The sequence below is a fragment of the Notolepis coatsorum genome (assembly GCF_963971535.1).
Source record: "Notolepis coatsorum genome assembly, chromosome: 12".
NCBI classification, from domain to species: Eukaryota; Metazoa; Chordata; class Actinopteri; order Aulopiformes; family Paralepididae; genus Notolepis; species Notolepis coatsorum.
Window position 1 is genome coordinate 65,961,828 of NC_140176.1, and position 20,492 is coordinate 65,982,319.

Consider the following 20,492-nt stretch of genomic DNA (forward strand, 5'->3'; position numbering starts at 1 on the left):
AAATGCAGATAGCGAGGTCATGAGATACAATTATTTATGAGGATAATTAATACTTCGCGCTGCGGCTGCCCCCTCTGACTCAATGATGTCATTCTTTGGTCTGTTTGGTTGACAAAGGCTTTGTTAGTTGATGAGCAGATTTTTATGCTTTTTGTTCCTCTGAGTGAAATATTTTTGATTGAAAGATTTAAATCCCAGTAAACCTGACTTTTTTTTTAAAGAGGTCTTCTTCCTGCATGACTGCTGGTGGGAAACGCAATTTTACAGATGTGTCAATTAAATCGAGATTTATTCATCGACAAAAATCTATGGCCATCGGTTGACAAATAATTTGATTAGTCGAGGACAGCCCTGCAGCAATTTCATGGTCAGGAGACCAACCGCCTGCTGTCCTCTCCTCTCCTCCTGAACCTTCTCCTCTCTGTCATGGTCAGGAGACAACCATGTGGCATGCTGTCCTCAGTCCTCTCCTCCTTAACCTTCTCCTATCCTCTCTACCAGGAGACAAGCCACTTGGCATGCTGTCCTCTCCTCTCCTCCTTAACCTTCTCCTCTATGTCATGGTCAGGAGACCAACCACATGACATGCTGTCCTCTCCTCCTTAACATTCTCCTCTCCATGTCCACCTCATGTCTTCCTTTAACAATTTTCTGTCTTATTGTGGCATAACTTTACAGCGGCTCTCACAGCTAAGCCTCATATCACAGATTTGTGACGTTTTTGTGAAAATATGCAAATATGACTATTCCTTAGGCCTACTATCTGATGAAGCAGAAATATTTAAACAAATGTCTCCTCTCTAAAAAGACAAAATAAAAAGTTGGTCACAAACAAATGTCTCCTCTCGTCTCAGAACAGTTGTAGCCTGTGAGGATGGACCTTCCCAAGATCCGAGATGAGGAAAGGGAGAGCGAGTTTGGATTCGTTCATGGAGTCTCCGGACCAGGTCTGTCTCTGTCTGTCTGTCTCACTCACTCACTCACTCACTCACTCACTCACTCACTCACTCACTCACTCACACAAAGAACTACGTTGTTCTTCCTCCAGCTTGTGTTTCGCACACGACACGGTTCAGATACAATCCTCTCCACAGGACAGAGGTAGGTTAGGGCTAACTAGTTAGCGTTAGATTTCACGGTTATCATGAAGACTGTGTTGTGCAAAGTATTACTAACATCACTTCCTCAAATTCATTATATAACTAACTATTTGACTCATCTTAACGGATGTAACCGTAAAGTGCAATAGTAATATACAATGTACAGGTGATTAAACTGGGTATAAAATATACAAATTAGTACTACTGAGTGTAGTGCTAATAAGATGTATGTACAGAGTTTTAGTATTAATGTACAGTAATACGGGTATAAAGACGCTAGTGAGTCATACTGGCCAGCAGCGTAACTACTGTATTAAGAGTAGGTAAGGGATTTGTACAGATAATATAGATATATCATTTAGTTGAATGAAGAGAGAATTTCCTTGCAGTGTTACTAAAATAGTCAAAGAAAATGGACCATGATTTTGAATTAAATGGCACGACAATTGTCAAGATACAAATTTAATTGGCACTGGACCTGCAGCACTTTGCTCAAACAGCCCTGTTAAATATTCCATCCCTCTGTATTGTTATTTCTATTCTAATCACACAGTGCACAATTATACAGCCCTGGCCTATTTTATTATTTCTATTGTACTTCTATTTTAATTTAGTTTATATTCCATTTTATTTTATTCTAACTTTAATTAATCATCGTTAATATCGCACCTAATGTCCACGATGTGGACTCCCAGGTACTTAAAACGGCTCGCCCTGTCCACGATAGTCCCATGTATCCACAGTGGTGTGTGTGTCCCCTGCTGTATTCTCCTAAAATCCACGATCAGCTCCTTGGGTCTTCAGGAGTAGGCTGTTATCCCGGACATCAACCTCCAGGTAGGCCTTCTCGTCGTTGTTTGAGATCCGGCCCACCACCGTGACTGTGACGTCCGCAAACTTCACCATGGAGTTGGAGTTGAACCTGGCCACACAGTCATGTGTGTACAGCGAATACAGCAGGGGGCTGAGGACACAGCCCTGGGAGTTGACCACCTGGGGCCTGTCGGTCAGAAAGTCCTTGATCCAGGTCCCTCATTTATCAATGTTGCGTACGCACAGATATGTGCGTAACCCGTGCGTACGATCATTTCTAAGCAAAGTGTGGGACTTATCAATTTGAACGTGTGCTTGACTTTGTGCGTATATACACGCACAGCTCCGACCGCGCATACCTGGCGCCCAGCGGTAGAATATGGAGACTGCAGACGCGGAAATAAGCTTTCATGCATTACTTTCAACACTGGCGCGTGTTCTGTATGAACCGTAATTCATTATAGTTAATTGTAAAATAGCGACAGTAGTGTAATTATAACGGGCTCACGCTCGAACAAGAGGTTGGCCTGCTTGTTTGGCACGGGGGGGCAGACGCAGAACACCCACCTCCAAACGCGATTAAATATTGTTTAAAATAAAAAGCGAAAACTATTATTTTGTGTGTCATGTTTCCAAATAAGATTGGTCACAACGAAATGCTTTCTACTTCAATAAATGACCTCCGTTAACTTCACTGAGACTAAAATACAGTCTATTTGTGAGCTCCCGCACAGATGTGATAATAATAATAATAATAATAGCTTTATTTTATATAGCGCCTTTCAAGAGACCCAATGTCGCTTTACATAGGGGAAAAAAATAACAAAGTAACAAACATAGTGGACAGACACAACATATAAATATGATGATGGGATTCAAGTTCGCGTTTTTATTGATCACATAGGCAGGCTATACATAGGCTACATGGCACGGTCCATCGTGATATTGGAGATGGATCGAGCAATAGACTGTTACTGTCTGTACCACCCATGTAGCTGTCAAAGCTCCATCACAAATGCAGTTATGTGAATAGAAAGGTTCTTGTATATGCTCTCGTATTATTGTTTATATAGGCTACCTAATACCGACATCAAAATAGATTGTATGCCTCTACAAATCATATGCAGGTAGAAAATCTACGGAAAATCCGTTGCGATTTGGAATGAAATTGACGGAGAACTTTAATCCCTGGGTATTAATCGAACGAAACGAAGAAAAAGCAGTCATATTCCAGCATGGTTATTAATGACACCAATGGCAAACAGTGGTTAACGGTCTTTATTAGTGTTTGCGCTGCTTGATGCAGCAATGGTCTTTAGGAAGTTAATAGATGTCTGTCAGCCTGTCGCGTATTTCTCCCAGGCGTTCACTCGGCTTAGTCCACTTTTCCACATTTCATGGGGGTGTTTCATGACCATATATGGTTAATTACGGGCGGTGCTATATGCAAATACGTAAAACCGTGCACGAGCGCGGAGCGTAGAACAAGTGGCATTTATCAACACGGAGTGTGCGTAGAACCTGTGTACGCACGTGTGATAAATCCCGATTTTTCTGTACGTACACACATTCTAAATTCTGTGCTTAAGAACGAAAATAGAACACTTTCTAAGAATTATTGATAAATGAGGGCCCAGGAACTCAGGTGGAGTTCAGACCCAGATCAATCAGCTTGTCAGCCAGTCTGGTGGGGACTATAGTGTTGAAAGCTGAACTATAGTCAATGAACGGCAATCTCACATAGCCCCCCTTCTGACTGTGAAGGTGAGAAAGGGTGTCGTGCAGCACCTGGGAGACCGTGTCGACGGTGGACCCGTTTGTCCTGTATGCAAACTGTAATGGGTCCATGGTACTAGAGAGGGAGGCACAGATGTAATCCTTGACCAGCCTCTCAAAGCATTTCATGACCACAGAGGTGAGTGCCACCGGTCTGTAGTCATTTAGGCCTGCTGGGGAGGTGTTTTTTTGGTATTCCTTCCATGTCGCCCAGCAGCCCCTACCGCTGTTGCCTGTATGCGGTGGGACTGTTGCTAGCTTGTCTCTGTGTCTTTCCTCTCTCCTCTCCAGTGGTGACGGCCACAGCCATGGCCGGAGCTGCCATGTACGAGCTGGTGCGCGTCGGCCACAGCGAACTGGTCGGGGAGATCATCAGGCTGGAGGGAGACATGGCCACCATCCAGGTCTATGAGGAGACGTGTATCCTTTTAAAGGTCCCATGACATCAAAATGGACGTTTATTTATCACATGTCTTGCACCCATTGTCACTTATATGTGCCATCAATGTCCCAACAATGACAAACAAAGTTGTTTTGTAGGTATTTTTTTATTTTTTTTTAAACTTTATTTTTTAGCGTTTATCGCTTTTCTGGTCAAGCATGACCGACAGAAACAGGTTGAAACGGGATGTAGAGCAGGGGAAGACGGCGGGTCCGGGAATCGAACTTGTGTCCACCAGATCCGTGACGAGCACGGTTTTCCTTGACGCAGAAATAGTGCCGAGATATGCGGTGAGCTACTGGAGCTCCCTTGTAGGTATTCTTAATGGTATTTTAGACTATTTTATTTCCTGGGAAACTATAAAAAAAAAATTGTCATCCTGCACACAGTGGCGTATAATAATGACATCCTATGAAATGCTTTCTAGAATGACATTTACAGCACATTGTAACTAAGCTAGCACTTGGCCCATGTTCAATGTTACTTCAATAGTAATTATCAGCGAATATTCAAAGCTTCGGTTTAATTTGGCACAAAAAGAATGAAGAAGATTAAAATGTATCGTCATTGTACAGCACAAGTACAGTACAAATGTAACGGTAAAGTGCAATAGTAATGTGCAATGTACATGTGATTTAAACTGGGTATAAAATATATAAATTGGTACTACTAATAATCTTCATTTATATAGCATTATCAGATGTATGTACAGAGTTGTAGTATAGTGATACGGGTATAAAGACAATCTAGTAGTAGTCATACTGGCCAGCAGCGTAACTAGTAAGAGTAGTTATGTACAGATATAGTATCTACAGATGTGTAAGAAGTAGGGATGTCCGATATTATCTGCCGATATTGGCATACAAATGTATCGAAAAATATCGGTATCTGTTTAAAAAAAATATATATATATATTAAAAAAAAAATTTACATTTATTTACCCAGGCAAGTAAGAACAAATTATTATTTTATTTATTGTCAAAGTATGCATAATGTTGTGTTAATTACATGACAAAGAGATATGTAATGTTAATTATCGGTTGATATCGGTATCGGAAATTAAGAGTTTGACAATATCGGTATATCGGTATCGGTAAAAAAGCCAATATCGAGCATCCCTAGTAAAAAGGATTATATGCCAGTATGTAGTTATGTACAGACAGATGTGGATATATACCGGTATATACACAGCATTATTGTACTTGCTATCATACAGAGTTATATGTAGGTATATAGAAGGATTATATGCAGGTTATATTCAGACGGATATGGAAAAGGTATAGCTACAATTTAAAGCAAACAATCTCCCCTGCAACCCCCCCCCCCAACGCGCACACACGCACAACACCAAGGGAATAGTGCAATTTTCTTTTTATACCTCCCCTGTTTGTCTGTCTTTTCTCTCGTCTTTATTATTTTAGGACTGTGTATTTTAGGACTGTTGTTATTATCTAGGACTGTGACTGTTAGCACCTAGGGCTGCATTTTAAATTTCGTTGTACCATTCTTGTGACGATGACAATAAAGATCATTCATTCATAAAGATCATTCATTCATATATATGCAGTAAATATATATAAGTGTGTATATATATATATATATTATATACAGAACTATTGTACATCATATCATGTATGTAAATATCATACAGATATTATTTAATCATTATCCAGGTTATGTTAACCTGTACTCCATCCAGACCATGTCTCACTTAGACTTGTTCATCTATCCAAGTTAAACTGTGCTCACCTGGTACATTCGTAAGGAACATTACATTATACAACCGTCATGCGTTTTTCCTGAGCCCCTGTTCCAGCCGGCGTATGCGTGGGAGACCCCGTGCTGCGTACCGGGAAGCCCCTCTCCGTGGAGCTCGGCCCGGGAATCATGGGCTCCATCTTTGACGGTATCCAGCGTCCCCTGAAGGACATCAATGACCTCACACAGAGCATCTACATCCCCCGCGGAGTCAACATCGGAGCCCTCAACCGGGATATCAAGTGGGAGTTTTCCCCCAGCAAGAGCCTCAGGGTATGTGTCTGTCAGTCACTCTGGGATAGTCGCTATTGTAGGCCGGCCCTCCATGTCCAGCCAAACCGTGGGCACCAACCAGTTGCTGGAGAACTTGAGAACTGTTGACTCTTTTTGAATTATCTTTTTCCCCCTTTCTTTTTCCGTTTTTCTCCCCTCCCAATGTTAGTCGTTATGCCAATTCCCAATCCCCTTCCTGGTCGTTGCGCACTCTACTCCCTACCGTCGGTCTGGGAGGGCTGAGACTATCGCATGCTTCCTCCGACACATGTGTACTCAGCCCACCACTTTTCACCTGGCAGCGCGGACTCTCACTGGGAGAGTGTAACGTGTGGAAGGTCACACTACCTCCCTCCAGATCCTTCCCTCGCTGTGCAGGTGCCCCGACCAAACTGTAGGAGTCGCTGTTTACAATGACCCAAACCCACCCACCGGCTTCCCTCCCGCTGACTCTGCCAATCGAGCCAGTATGACGGCCGGCCAAGCCGGAGGCAACGCTGACAGCCGGATTCGATACCAGTGTCTCTCACGTTGGGGACGAGCGCTTAGTCCGCTGCGCCACCCAGCCGCCGGTCTGTCTGACTCTTAACACATTCCCGGCCATTGGGGGTTGTCTAATCTCACTCTATAAGGCCAGCATTTCAAAACAGACTTGCATTGTGTGTGTTTGTAGAGCTAAATCTATACTTTATAGTATTGCTATCTGTCCATTCTCATTGTCAATTGAGACCATAAACCGTCCCTTCAAAATGGCTTAAAGAAATACTTTTTTAATCAATACGTTCTCATTTTATAGCCTCGTGAATATAAGCATTATAGGGTTTGGTCTAGTATATTTCCTGGAAGGCGAGATACAGGGCGCTAAGCTAATAACATTCAATCGAACAGCGTTTCGGCACTACAGAAGCTAGAGCTAAAACTCAAAATGCATATTGTCGGTATTCATGGTCCACCATGAATGCATGAAAGGGGGGGGCGGGGGACCTCGTTTCTGATTATTGATTACCAATAACTGCGTTAGCCTCAGTAGCCACATTCGCTGATCGCCTGGTTGGCTATGATAACGAGGCCTGATCAGCATGTAATTTACGTGAAAAAGATCTTACCGTGGGCCGGTTGGATCCCCAAAAGGATTTCCCAGTTATCTATCGCCATCTGGTAGATCGATATGTCCATTGGCTGATGATATATTCCTTTACTGCATAGTGAATTCGGCTTCGCAAAAGGTATTCCAAGCTACAAGCTACACGTATAGATTCCAGCTAACGGTAAACTCCATTCAAAGTTTAAAAAAAAAAAAAAAAAAAAAAAAACACTGTTCTGCCACAGGGAACACTGCATTATCGAGATTATTATCGGATCTGGCCGGTAATGCACTTTTCAGAATTCCAAGAGTGGGGTAAATCTGCAGTGCCGCTCTGTGACATTGAGTAGGTTATTAAAATGCAATAAAAGCCAAAACAACCTTGCCACGGACATGTCCGTGGTTGGCCCTGTTAGATCCTGATCGATCTGGCCAGTATCACGTCTGTTTGGCTCTCCATCCAATTCCTCTGCGTTGTGTCATTTTAATGGTCCTGACGTCTCTGATACTGGTTGATATAATCCTTATCTCTCCCCGTTAGTACAATCCGCAAACCATAATAATTCTCCACCTCCGTAAGAATCCGACACTTCGACAACGTGAAATACCTTACAAGGAAAAGCGTGTTTATTTGATAAACAGAAACCTCAGCTCAGATGTTAACAGATGTTATTGTCCTTGAAGAGTCTATTCTAATGATCTCTCGGTGTGTTCAGATTGTCCTTTCAGTCCAATAGTGGTCAGGCCTAGTCGTTAGCCAAGACCATCCTCGTGGTAGCCGAAGCTAATGATGATGTGGCATTCTCCCTCCCCCCCCCTTCGTGATGAGAGGAGAGAGAGTCTCTTCTGGTTTCTCCCCTCTTAGTCTCAGTCAGATTCTAGTCTGCCTTACACCCGGAAACACCGTTCGACTTATAGATCTTCGTCGTAGAAACGATAGCCCCCCCCTTTCTGGTTGTCATGTGCCGCGCTGTCATGACAACTGCTAAATAACCTTTACACACATCAAAACGCAGTTACTGTCAAAACCTCCATCGCGCTCTGCCTCTGTGGCCCCTTATCTTTGTTTTGTCTTCCAATCGGAATTCAAAACAAAACCCTCGCTGGCAGTGTGCTTGTGAAACCTCTTCTTCTCCACCGTCAATATCATCCCGTGATGATAATGATATTACCCTCTTAAAGCGTCTCTTTATATCAGTTTATAACCAAATGTACATTGAAAAAACCACCATTTTCTCTCAGCCCTCTACCGTTGGATCCGAAACACGGACATGGTCCGTGGTTGGCCGGGAACCAGTTAATAATAAACACTACACAGACTACGCAGTGTGTTACTACGGTTTGTACCATCATCACTACTACTGTCTGATTGAATCCTGCCACCCACTACTGTTCACTACTACTACTGTTATCACTATTGTACATTGCTCTATGATCTATTACCTATGTACCTATTCTACCTGTAAATCCCCCCCTCCACCATGATGCTGCTATGACATTTGAATTTCCCGAAGGGGATTAATAAAGGAACACTTGTCTTGAAAATGGCATGTTTACTATGGTCATCAATGAAACCAAGGGATACGGCTAGCTGAAAGCCTGGAGCTAGCTGTGCGCCTGTGACCCATGGTTTCAATAGGGAATGCTAACCACGCTAATGTGCCAATTTAGGTTGGCAAAGGTGCAAACCTTCCCCCGCAATATGACGTGTCTGTTGAAAGTCCAAAACAAAAATATTGATACAATACACTAGGGCTGGGCGATATGGCCAGAAATGATATCACGATAACGATATGATAATGTTATATCACTCGATATCGATAATGATCGATATTGTTATAAGTATTAAATTTTTTCTTAACGGATGTATGTTTATTTTGCAGCAATTCTTTGTCGTTGCCGCCATTTTTAGTGTTACAGCCCCTCACACACAGTTCTCAGGATGCAGTTTTTTTTTTCTATCTCTTTCTCTGATTTTTCTCTGTTTTCTCCCCGTCCCAATTTAGTCGTTGTGCCAATTCCCCCCCCTCCCCTACCTGGTTGTTGTGCGCATGTTCTCCTACTGGTCGGTACAAGGGAACCCTGAAGTATCCGCATGCTTCCTCCGACACGTGCAGCGAAAGCCAGTGGCTCTCTTCTCACCTGGCAGCTAGGGCTCTCATTGGTGAAGTGTAACGCGTGGGAGGTCACGCTGCCTTCCTCAAGTCCTGCCTCCACTGAGCAAGCGCCCAGACCTGACCTGTAGGCGTCACTGTCCACAACGCCAGTTTCCCACCCACGGCTTCCCTCCCCCTAACCCAGCCAAACGAGTTAGTATAGCGATCAGCCCAAGCCAAGGCAATGCTGACTCCGGGAGTCGAGACCGCAGTCTCTTGCATTGGTGACGAGCGCAATCTCCGCTACGCCACCTGACCGCCTAGGCTGCAGCTGGTTTGAAAGCGAAAGTAAACCGGCTTCTCTGCTGGCTGTGGCTCCAGGGGAGTTGAACAGTTCTGGCTCTGCTAGTTTCTTTTCTATCTTTTGCCGCTTTTTTGGTGGACAAACCACCGCACATGTGCACCGTGACTCGTGACTGGAGTCTAGCTCTGCTAGCACACATAGCCTACTGTGTACAGATGGTTTCAAACTGTATTTTAAATTAGAAAGCAAACAAAATAAATGGACAAGAGAAAAATAAATCTCAATTTGGTCAGTATTGTCATTTGGACAAGCAAAGCCATTACTTTAAGTTGCAGGCAAGAAAGACAAGTCTGTCCACTGTCTCTGGTTTTAAAACTGCCCTGTTGTTACAGGTCAAAAAATAAATAAATGTATTGATATTATTTTTTTTATTATCGATCGATATCGATTATTAAAATATACCGCGATAATTATTGTTTTATCGCCCAGCCCTACAATACACGAGTACCAGTACTGACTAGTTGATGTCCAGCATTGCTCACATTATTTCATCACTGATGCATCTCTCTTCTTCTCCTCTCTGCTGATTCCAGGTCGGCAGTCACATCACAGGTGGAGACATCTATGGGGTGGTGTTGGAGAACTCCCTCATTAAGCACAAGATCATGCTGCCCCCGAAGAACAGAGGAACCGTCACATATGTGGCTCCCCCCGGGAACTATGACGTCACCGTGAGTTCCTTGAATGTGTAGGTTCCAAGATTACATTCCAACAGTGTTGTGATGTAAGTGGGACATTTACCAATAAGGGCTTTAAAAATAACCAAATACCAATGATGGTTATGCCGTTTCAACCAGAGAAGGCCGTCCAATCTTTTCATAAAGGACACAGTGGTGGGTATTGTATCTGTCAAGAGTAATAACTCTGAGGGCAGAATGATGAGTCCAGCTGTTTAAGAGTTGAGAGTTGGGGAGTGGATTATTATTTTTTTTACTAACATTTAAATGGATTGTATGTACATTCAAAGTTAACGACCATAGAGGTTGAATACTTTCAGGCAGGGTTCGAAATTAACGGGGGCTTGGGGCAAAATGCCCTCGAAAATTGACCAAATGCCCTCGAAAATCAGTTAAGGGGGGCAAAAAAAGCCCCCGACAGTTTACTAATTATATATATTTATATATATGCTCTACAGTGCGAGCATTTCCCTCGTATTTGCCCCTAATAATATGTGTGTGCGAACTGGAAAAATCATTTACTTGCAGTGTGCGAGACGGACGAGTGATTGTGAAGATTACAAAACAGATCCGCTGTTAATAGTTCAGATTGAAACTGGACTGAAATTCAGTTTTTGGGTGGAATGTTTGTTCCAAGGAGGAGGGAGGCGGGGCCCGCTGCGTGTTACAGGGAGATGCTTCCAGGCACTTGAGAGGATGCGAACACAGACAGAGCGCTCTGCTTTCATCAAGCATTACACTGCTATCTTAACGTTAGCAAGCTAAGCATCTGCATAGCGCGACCTGTGTAACGTTAAGTAACTTGTGTTCGGCGGGGAAAGACCGTTCCATTTGTAACACAACTCCAAAGAATAACATCCAAATCCGATCCCGATGCGCATTTCCTTCATTCCACAGCGCTGAGTGTGCAACGTATTTCATTGATCGGTCTGGCCAGAGCCTATACTCACAAACGTTGCGTGTGTGGGGTTTTTCATCAATTTGACTTGGGCCAGTCGTCATACTATCTCAATTGGCAGAGGTAGCGGGTGGAAAGTCGATGGGTGGGGATTGGACGTTGTGGACAGCGACTCCTACAGGTCGGTTGGGTGACGCCTGTACAGCAGAGTCAGGAAGTATCGGGGGCAGCATAGCCTCCCACGCGTTACTCCTCGCCACTGAGAGACCGCGCTGTCTGGTGAAAAGATGCGACAGGCTGCCTCCTCGTGTACCGGAGGGCACACGTGATGCAAGGCTTCTATCCTCACTACAGCGGACCAGTGGGAGGCATAGTCTAGCAATGTTCAAGATGGGGGAGGGGAGAATTGAAGGGGAAAAGAATTGGTGATACGAAATTGGGATGGGAGAAAAATAGAAAAAAATAAGGAGAAAAAGTGGATAAAAAAAATTCACATGCATGAATATTAAAAAAATATTCAAAACACTTAGGATTCTTTTGTTTTTTAATGGGTCAATATTATGATTCAAATGTGTGTGTCAGGATGTGGTGATGGAGCTGGAGTTCGAGGGGATCAAGGAGAAGTTCACCATGGTGCAGGTGTGGCCTGTCAGACAGATTCGTCCCGTCACCGAGAAGCTGCCCGCCAATCACCCACTGCTGACCGGACAGAGGGTCCTGGACGCCCTCTTCCCGTGAGTCTCTTTCCTTATACCCCCCAAGGAAACTATAAAAGAAGGAAGGGTCATCACGTCACTGTGTAGCACGTGAACGTACCTTGGTGCAGGGCTGTACGTTAACTTTTTTTGCACATAGCACTGGTGCTACAGAGGTTGATAGTTTTGTAGCACTGGCCAAAATCTTGTAGCACAAGTATAAAACGTGTTATATTTGTAACAGTCACAAATGTGCCTATTGTATTTGTGTTATTTAGTTGCAGTCAGGGAACAAACTTAACTTTTTGACTTACCAGCCATTTGGCTGGTAGATTTAAAAAAAGGCAGATTTTTTACCAGCCAAAAATTATAAATTGCTTTTTAGTATATCGCCATGTGTTATTATTACTATAATACTCTCATATGCTATTTTCAATTAATATCATAAACAACATAAGGAATATTGGCATAATTTTGAGTGGACTGAAGGAATGAGTCAGCGTTAATGGTTTTAAATGCAAATAATTTATTGAAACATAGAAGTGGGGTCGGTTGGGACACACACACACAATGGGGGACCCTGATGTAAACAAGACGAAAGTCTTTCTCTGGTCTGCATCCCCTTAACAATTGTGTGTATTGAGCCGTACTGTATTGTACCCATTCTGCAATCTGTTAAATAAAGTTTTCATTCATTCACACTGTTTCAACTCACCACCCCTGCATCATATTGTAGTCTAGTCTGTCTTCAAACTTCCACTCCTCTCGACACACACACACACCCTTTCCCCAGTCCACACTGTCTCTAATTCTCTATGGCTCTGCCTCTGATCAGGATTAGCTTGTTAGCTTATGCTAATGTAACGTTCATTTCGGGCGATGTGGGCATAAAGGAATGGCGACGATGCAAAGCGTGTTAGATGCATTTGACCCGTTGTGAAAAAAAAAAAAAACAGACTTATTTCGGATCGCAAAATAGCCGCAGTCTGCTGTGCAGCTCCGCTCCGCTCGGCTGAGAGCAGAAGGCAGAAGCACGGTCTGGGGCGGATATGACATCACGGAGTTGCTATGGGTTTTTTCAAAATAAGAGTATCATATGAACCTGACTGTGCTACTGAAGTAAATCCATTCATCGCACAGACCGCTGTTGCTGTAGCACGTGCGATATATATGTCTCACTGTACAGCCCTGCCTTGGTGCCAAGTGTGGAAACTTTCAGTTCGGCTGACATTGATTTGAATGTGATCGCCGTCTCCTCGTTTATGACATTGACATTTAAACTGGTTGTTACCTCGGATGTCAAGTTATCGTCAATTTGTTGCATTGTTAACTAGCTAACGTTTGATATATTGGTTGATGTATATTTCCTCGGATAGCTTGGGGTAACGATATATGAATGAATGATCTTTATCATCATTATACTTTCAGGTACAACAAAATTTCACATGGCTTCTCTCAATAAAAACAAACTTTACCAGAGAAACGGTATCAGAGGAGCGGTATCAGAGGAGCGGTATCAGAGGAGCGGTACCAGAGAAGCGGTATCAGAGATTGAAACGGTATCAGAGAAGCGGCATCACCGTATCACATAAATAAGAGCAGTACAAATAAATAAAAGGGGCCTAAGCCCAAGGTGCTCCATAAGCTGCGTCTCTGTGTCGACACAAGCTAGCATGTGTGCACAAACGGACAGACATATTTACACTGTAAATGGGCAGCGATCATCATAAGTAGTTGAACAGTCTTTGAGGGTTGAAATGGTGTATGTGTGTGTGTATTCATTCACAGAAATATTGTATCACCATCGATATGTTTGTGCAAGTATTCACATTATTGTGTGTGTGGTAACAGGAAGTGTGATGCAGTGTCAAAACCAAACAGTACTTTTAACGTTCTCCATAGATTTGACCAGTGACTTAAAACTTTAAACTGACAGTGGTATGTATGACTGATTATTAGATACGGTTGACTCCCCCCACACTAAGAGATAGTGGTCTGGTCTTGCCGCCTGGCAGGCGTCACTAATATGGTGCCAGGAGGATGAACAGACTTCTCTTTAGACAGACTTATGGCTCAGTCTCTACGTATACATTTTTCTCATTCTCTTTCTGTACACACCTTTATGTACACTGATTTGTTGTGTGGGGACAACACAGTTTCACATCAAAATATCTTGTTTAAAAAAATAGAATTTGTTTTTGCATTGCTTGGCACTGGGTAGTACAGTACAACAAAAATAAGTGTCATCAAACCACAGTGCAAATGTAACCGTAAAGTGCAGTAGTGATATACAATGTATTAAACTATACATTTGGTCTAAGATATATGAATTGGCACGATTAAGTAGTGCTAATCAGATGTATGTACAGAGTTGTACTATTAATATGTACAGTGATACCGGTATAAAGACAGTATGGTAGCAGTCTTACTGGCCAGCAGCGTAACTAGTAAGGGAAATGTACAGATATAGATATAGTATCTACAGATTTGTAAAAGGATTATGTGCAGGTATCTACAGACAGATTTGGATAAGATATTCCTTTATTGATCCCCTTGGGATGAATATATATATAGATAAGATGTTCTTTTATTGATCCCCTTGGGATGAATATATGTAAGGGATAATGTATAGCTACAAGGTCATTGTCGCAAAATAATTGACCGACACAGAGTTTAGAATACCGAGGTGTTCTAAACGTAGTGAAGATCAATTATTTTGCGACAATGACCGAGTATAGCTATACATTATCCTGCTTATTACATGGCTAACTTACTAACAATATACCTAATTCATTTTACACCATCGACCAGACGAGATCAAATGCAGACGCAGTTCTGTTCTGTCGCTCTGCGCTGTCATCGCCATGTAATATATATACAGCATTATTGTACATGCTATCATAGAGAGTTATATGGGTTATATGCAGGTGTATAAGTAGGTATATAGAAGTATATGCAGGTATATTCATTTTTATATATATAGTAAATATAAATGTCTAAGGTATAAACACATCTGTATACACCTACAGAGGTGTGTTTGTTTAGCATACATGAGAGTTGCAACATGCTTGGACAAATTCCTTGCTCCTGCTGACTCGTAAACTCTTCTCTATATACAGGTGTGTGCAGGGAGGAACCACAGCCATCCCTGGGGCCTTCGGCTGTGGTAAAACTGTCATCTCCCAGTCACTCTCCAAGTACTCCAACAGTGACGTCATCATCTACGTGGGCTGTGGTGAGCGTGGAAACGAGATGTCGGAAGTACTGCGTGACTTCCCTGAGGTGGGTTATTTTTTTTCTTCTTTTGATTGGAGTTCAGGATGATTGGCAGCCCACCCACTGGTGTTATGACCTTGTATGACCACAGGATGTGCCTATACCACTTTTTCACTGTGATACAGATTTTTGAGAACTAAAGTTTAAAGGAACATGCCAACATTATGGGAAATGCGCTTACCATCATCTCTAGAGACTGACAAGAAGGTGAATGCCAATTTACTCTGTGTTCAGTAGAAGGCTATCTGTCTACAAGCTAGCCTAGCTTAGCCCGAATGAATGAAAGCTGATGCATAGCGGCTAGCCTAGCTTAAAACTCCAGGAGAGGTGTTTTTGGCCATCACCTAGGCTAACCGCTATGCATCGGCTTCCATTAATTTGTGCTAAGCTAGGCTAGCTTACAGCTGGATAGTTCTTCTACTGAACAAACGGAGAAGGAAATTGGTATCTATCTTTTTGTCCGACTCTGGAGAAGACTAAGGGGGCTTTCTCACTCAACATCGGGGTCGAATCAGCTCCGTGCCGTCCTCATTCCGAGTTCCGTGCCAACTCTTTTCTGATGCGAGCCAGGTCTGATTCGACACAGAGCAGTGAGTGAGAAAGGGCCCTAAGCACATTTCCCATACTGGCGTGTTCCTTTTTAACTCATTGATTGCCACGCTGTTTTCCCATCTTTACTCCCTGGCGCCAGCGTTATTGACCATTTTCACGATGTTTGCGGACCCATCTGTATATTCTATATTATAGCTATGGAGACAATAGTATGGCTCATTCGGTAAAATAGACGTTACCGGTAAAATAGACGTTACCTTTGTCAAAAGGTACTCTACCATATGTTTCTTCACAAAATCATCGGGGGGGGGGGGGGTTGTTCTCAGACGCTGCGATCATACAAACGCATGTTTTATGATGGCGTTTCGGTAAAGTAGATGTAAAATAGACGTTACCTTTGTTTTAGAGGTACTCCATTTCTCACTTCGAGTCCAAGTGTCTTGAATCAGAACAGGATCAATACATATAACGTTAGGAAATGCACCTTATCGTCCATAGTCATTATCCATATAATCCATTTTGTCTTTTTCATAATATCCAATAGTTCGCTCTAGGCGATCGCCATTGTCGTCCTGCTCACAGCTGCTCGCAACCAGTACTCGAATAAAAACGGTCAATATCATCCCCCTTCTAAAACGGCCATCCCCCCTTCCCATCCCTTACATCAAAGTATCGGAATGTTTAATAAAATGTCCACGGCACTGGCCATCCTCTCAGTCACGAAAGCATGCACTCGTAATTCGCAAATATGCTGCTCATATCACTGTCAAACGGTGTACGTCTCGTGCCACTGACTGTCGGTCGCTTAGCGTTAATTGACAGTGGCACGAGACCTGTGAAAATATCAGATGTTTAATAAAAATTCCCACGGTACTGCTACTGGCCATCCTCTGTGCGTGGGAGCTTGCGCAAAATCACCCATATGTTTCCACGTCGCGCATGGCACTTCTCGTCTGCCGGCACCACACCATGCAATGCAATGTCAGTCTTTTAGAACGGGTTATTGTTTAATTTACATAATGATTTAATTAATCACAATTGAAAATCAACCCTTAGATCAGAGCATGTGAGCGGCGGGGAGTGGAGCGGGTGATTTTGAAGTGAGCGGCGGAGTGGGTTTTAAAATGGGTCGGCGCGACTTCCGGAGCGAGAGTTCTCCTCCGCTCCAATCCGCTCCGGGCAGCTCAGTGCACACGATCACACAGAAACTGATGTAATATACATGTAGTACAATGCCTAAGCAACAGGTGGCGATGTACAAACATGAAGGCAATTTTAAACCAATGAGGAGGGTGAACATTCACTCACATCCTGCTAAAACCAAAGTATAATCTGACTCCAATTCTGAGGTGCCAAACATCCATAATAACATCATGCATGTTGTTTTAGAAGTGTATTATCTTTGTGCTTACAATAATGAAAAGGTACCGTACACAGTTGGTCTCCCCCTCTGTGCCATTATCGGCACAAAATATGTCAAAATATGATAAAAATCCACCATCCCCATCATGGCTGCAGATCCCGGGACATGTCCCCCCCAAAATTGGAAATATATGAATTGTCCCCTCCAATAATAATTATGTGGTATCAAGAGTAGTGTATCTACTCCCACTCTGTAATTCTAGTTTCGAAATACTCCTAAAAGCTTCATTTGCTTATTAAAATCATTAACATTTTCTACTGGGGGACGATGCCCCCGGACCCCCATACTCTGCAGACGTCCCCCCCCCAAACTTGTCATGAGATCTGCAGCCCTGACCATTCCCCCTGTTTTTTTTTCACAACTCGAGTACTGCTCGCAACCTACTAGTAGAGTGAGTCCCTAGTTGTTTGGGGGCTGGGGCCACACACACACTAAGCTGGCCCATATGCATGTTCATAAGGTAGGCGATACTGCCACCTGGCGGGATTCAATCGCCATTGTAATTTCAAGGTCTCAGATGAGCCCCAAAGGTCTGCGCGAGTGTTTAGAATGGGGAAAATCGAAAAATGAATCTAAACCCCAGAAATCTCTGGTTTGACGCAGAAAGGGTTAAGCAGCACTAGTTTCCATCCATTAATTCCAAAATGATTGAGATGTAATCCAAAATGATTGAGATGTAATCCATTTTTCTAACATCTTCCTAGGTGTTAAAATGCAGAATTCAGAATTGGTCAATACCCTATTTTAGTCTGGTATCTGCATTGGTGCATCCTTAAGACCTCATCACATTTTGATTATAAATGTGCTGTCCAGCTGGTCTTTTTTGATTGGGGTTCAATATGATTGACAAGTGTGTCTGGCCAACAGCTGACCATGGAGGTGGATGGAAAGACTGAGAGCATCATGAAGAGAACAGCACTGGTGGCCAACACCTCCAACATGCCTGTGGCTGCCAGAGAGGCCTCCATCTATACAGGTACTGTACCAGCCTGCCTGCAGGGGTGGGAAGTAACTTAAGTACTTTTACTCAAGTGCCGTGCCTAAGGTACAGGTGCCTGAGTTGTTGAGAATGTTAAACCTCTGCTCCACTGCATTTCAAAGGAAGCATTGTACTTGTTACCCCACTGCATTTGTCTGTAGAGGTTAACACATCGAGGGTTCAATGCTCCTAAACAGTAGACTGTAGAGGTTAATGCATCAAGGGTGAATGAATGAATGAACATTTTATTTAACGGATTGCAGAATGGGTACAATACAGTACGGCTCAATATACACAATTGTTAAGGGGATGCAGACCTGGGCCCTATTCCCCGTACCTGGTTCAACTAAGTCGATCAAAAGTCCCATTAGCCAGATTCAATTCATCATAATCATCAACCTTTATTTATTCTTGAAATGACAATTGAGGTCACCCCCAATTAACCCAATGTTTGAATCCAGGCTTTCCCTGTTCCTCGAACGCTGATTCAGTCTCGTTAATTCGAACCAGACTTGATACTCAGGATAATTGTGCGCAGCCGCCTCACCTGAAAAGACAGCAGGTGTCGATGGCAGAAATCCTGATTTTCTAATGGCATTGATTGATTGATTGAAAACTTTATTAACATATTGAAGAATGGGTACAATACAGTACGGCTCAATAGCCTCGCCGACGAGTTAAATGCATAATCTATAGGCCAATTTTAAGTCCATTACCCCAATCAATCAGATTATATTTCTTTAAATGTGCCTGCTGGCAGTAGGTTTAATGGAATGAATAATCTTGCTAGCGAAAATAATTAGTTCAACTCTTTCAGAATAAGTAGATAAAAACAAGCCCAAAGAGTATCTAATTGATACGAATTAATAGATACTTATGAGGATATCTGTACTGTATGTGCTTAGGTATCATGTACTATATAAATACATGGTTCCCAAAGTTTTCAAGGCGTGACCCCCGAAATAACGTGTCAGAGAGGCTTGGAGTCTATTAATCAGGTTTTAATCTGTTTCGGACATCATCCATACATGCATTGAATTGATTAACCTTTGGTTTATACCAGTGACACCAGTCATGTTAATCACCCTCTTGTTCGTCATCAGATAACAGTGCTTGAACAGATAAATGCATTTACTCAAATTCTTTCATCAAAATGTCAAAAGCTTGCAATTGCTCATTCATTTTCTCAAGTTACGGGCGCTCCGTTAAGCAAATACATCCACAGCGGAGAATATGAAACTAATCAGAGCCAAACGCCCGATAGGTTTCATTCATTAAAAATATCCCCGCGGGATTCACATTTGCAATGCTCCGTTAAAATAACCACATAGTGTGTGTCGCGACTCTCGAGCGCCGTATCCGTATGACTGACATGCATTATTTAGGACAAAGTAAATCCATAGGCTGAATATGATTTATTATCAGCATTTTAGGTCTATTATTTTACATTTCAAAAGCCCCCTCTAGAAAAATGAAGCACAAAAACATAATTCAGAATGGTAATGGGATCTGTGAGGAAGGGAGCTGGCATTTCTTTGTGAGGGCGTGGCCAGTTTATCGAGCTAACTGAACTACACCCTGCGCTGGACCAGGTTCAAACTTTCTGATCTGTTGCCATAGTGATTTAGACAATCGCACATTGGGGAACCGAAAGGTCTAGCTTAAGTCAAGTTATCCTGATAATTATCCGGCTAACTCGGTTAGCCAGGTACGAGGAACAGGGCCCAGAGAAAGACGTTTGTCTTGTTTACATCAGGGTCCCCCATTTTCAATTCATAGTGACATTTATGACATGCACAACATGCATGACATCAGGAGGCGGCTGGGTGGCGCAGCGGACATTGCGCTTGTCACCAACGCAAGAGACACCGGGTTCAAATCCAGCTGTCTGTGTTGCCTCCGGCTTGGGCCGGCCGTCATACTGGCTCAATTGGCAGAGTCAGCGGGTGGAAGTTGATGGGTGGTAATCTGGACGTTGTGGACAGTGACTCCTACAGGTCGGTTGGGGGACGCCTGCACAGCAGAGACAGGAAATAGCGGGGGTAGTGTAGGGCTGAACGATTCATCGATTTTAAATCGAAATCGCGATTTGGAATGATGCAATTATCAAATCGAAAAAAAAAAAAAAAATCGCTAATATTTTTTAATTTACATTTTAATTTATTTAACCAGGAAGTCCCATTGAGATACAAGATCGGTTTGGTACAGGGAGGTAAGGGGTTTTAGATTGTGTGTTGTGAAGTTTAGACGTCAGAGAGGGAAAGTAAAGTACAGAAAAAATTTACC

The 20,492-nt window shown here is 42.9% G+C and overlaps 1 protein-coding gene across 3 annotated transcripts in view; it reads left to right on the top strand.

Annotated features, from left to right (window-relative positions):
- Positions 1 to 20,492, top strand: part of atp6v1ab (ATPase H+ transporting V1 subunit Ab) — a 42,010-nt gene that overhangs the window by 5,962 nt on the left and 15,556 nt on the right. For 2 of the 3 annotated variants that reach the window (XM_084325641.1, XM_084325643.1), the window contains exons 2-8: positions 860 to 947; positions 3,981 to 4,109; positions 5,948 to 6,162; positions 10,240 to 10,377; positions 11,864 to 12,015; positions 15,096 to 15,258; positions 18,095 to 18,203. In XM_084325641.1, the coding sequence (XP_084181767.1) occupies positions 875 to 947; positions 3,981 to 4,109; positions 5,948 to 6,162; positions 10,240 to 10,377; positions 11,864 to 12,015; positions 15,096 to 15,258; positions 18,095 to 18,203 (979 nt within the window). In that variant the 5' untranslated portion in view covers positions 860 to 874. Of the gene's footprint in view, positions 1 to 854; positions 948 to 3,980; positions 4,110 to 5,947; positions 6,163 to 10,239; positions 10,378 to 11,863; positions 12,016 to 15,095; positions 15,259 to 18,094; positions 18,204 to 20,492 lie in introns of all 3 variants that reach the window. The other variant, XM_084325642.1, reaches the window with a different exon arrangement.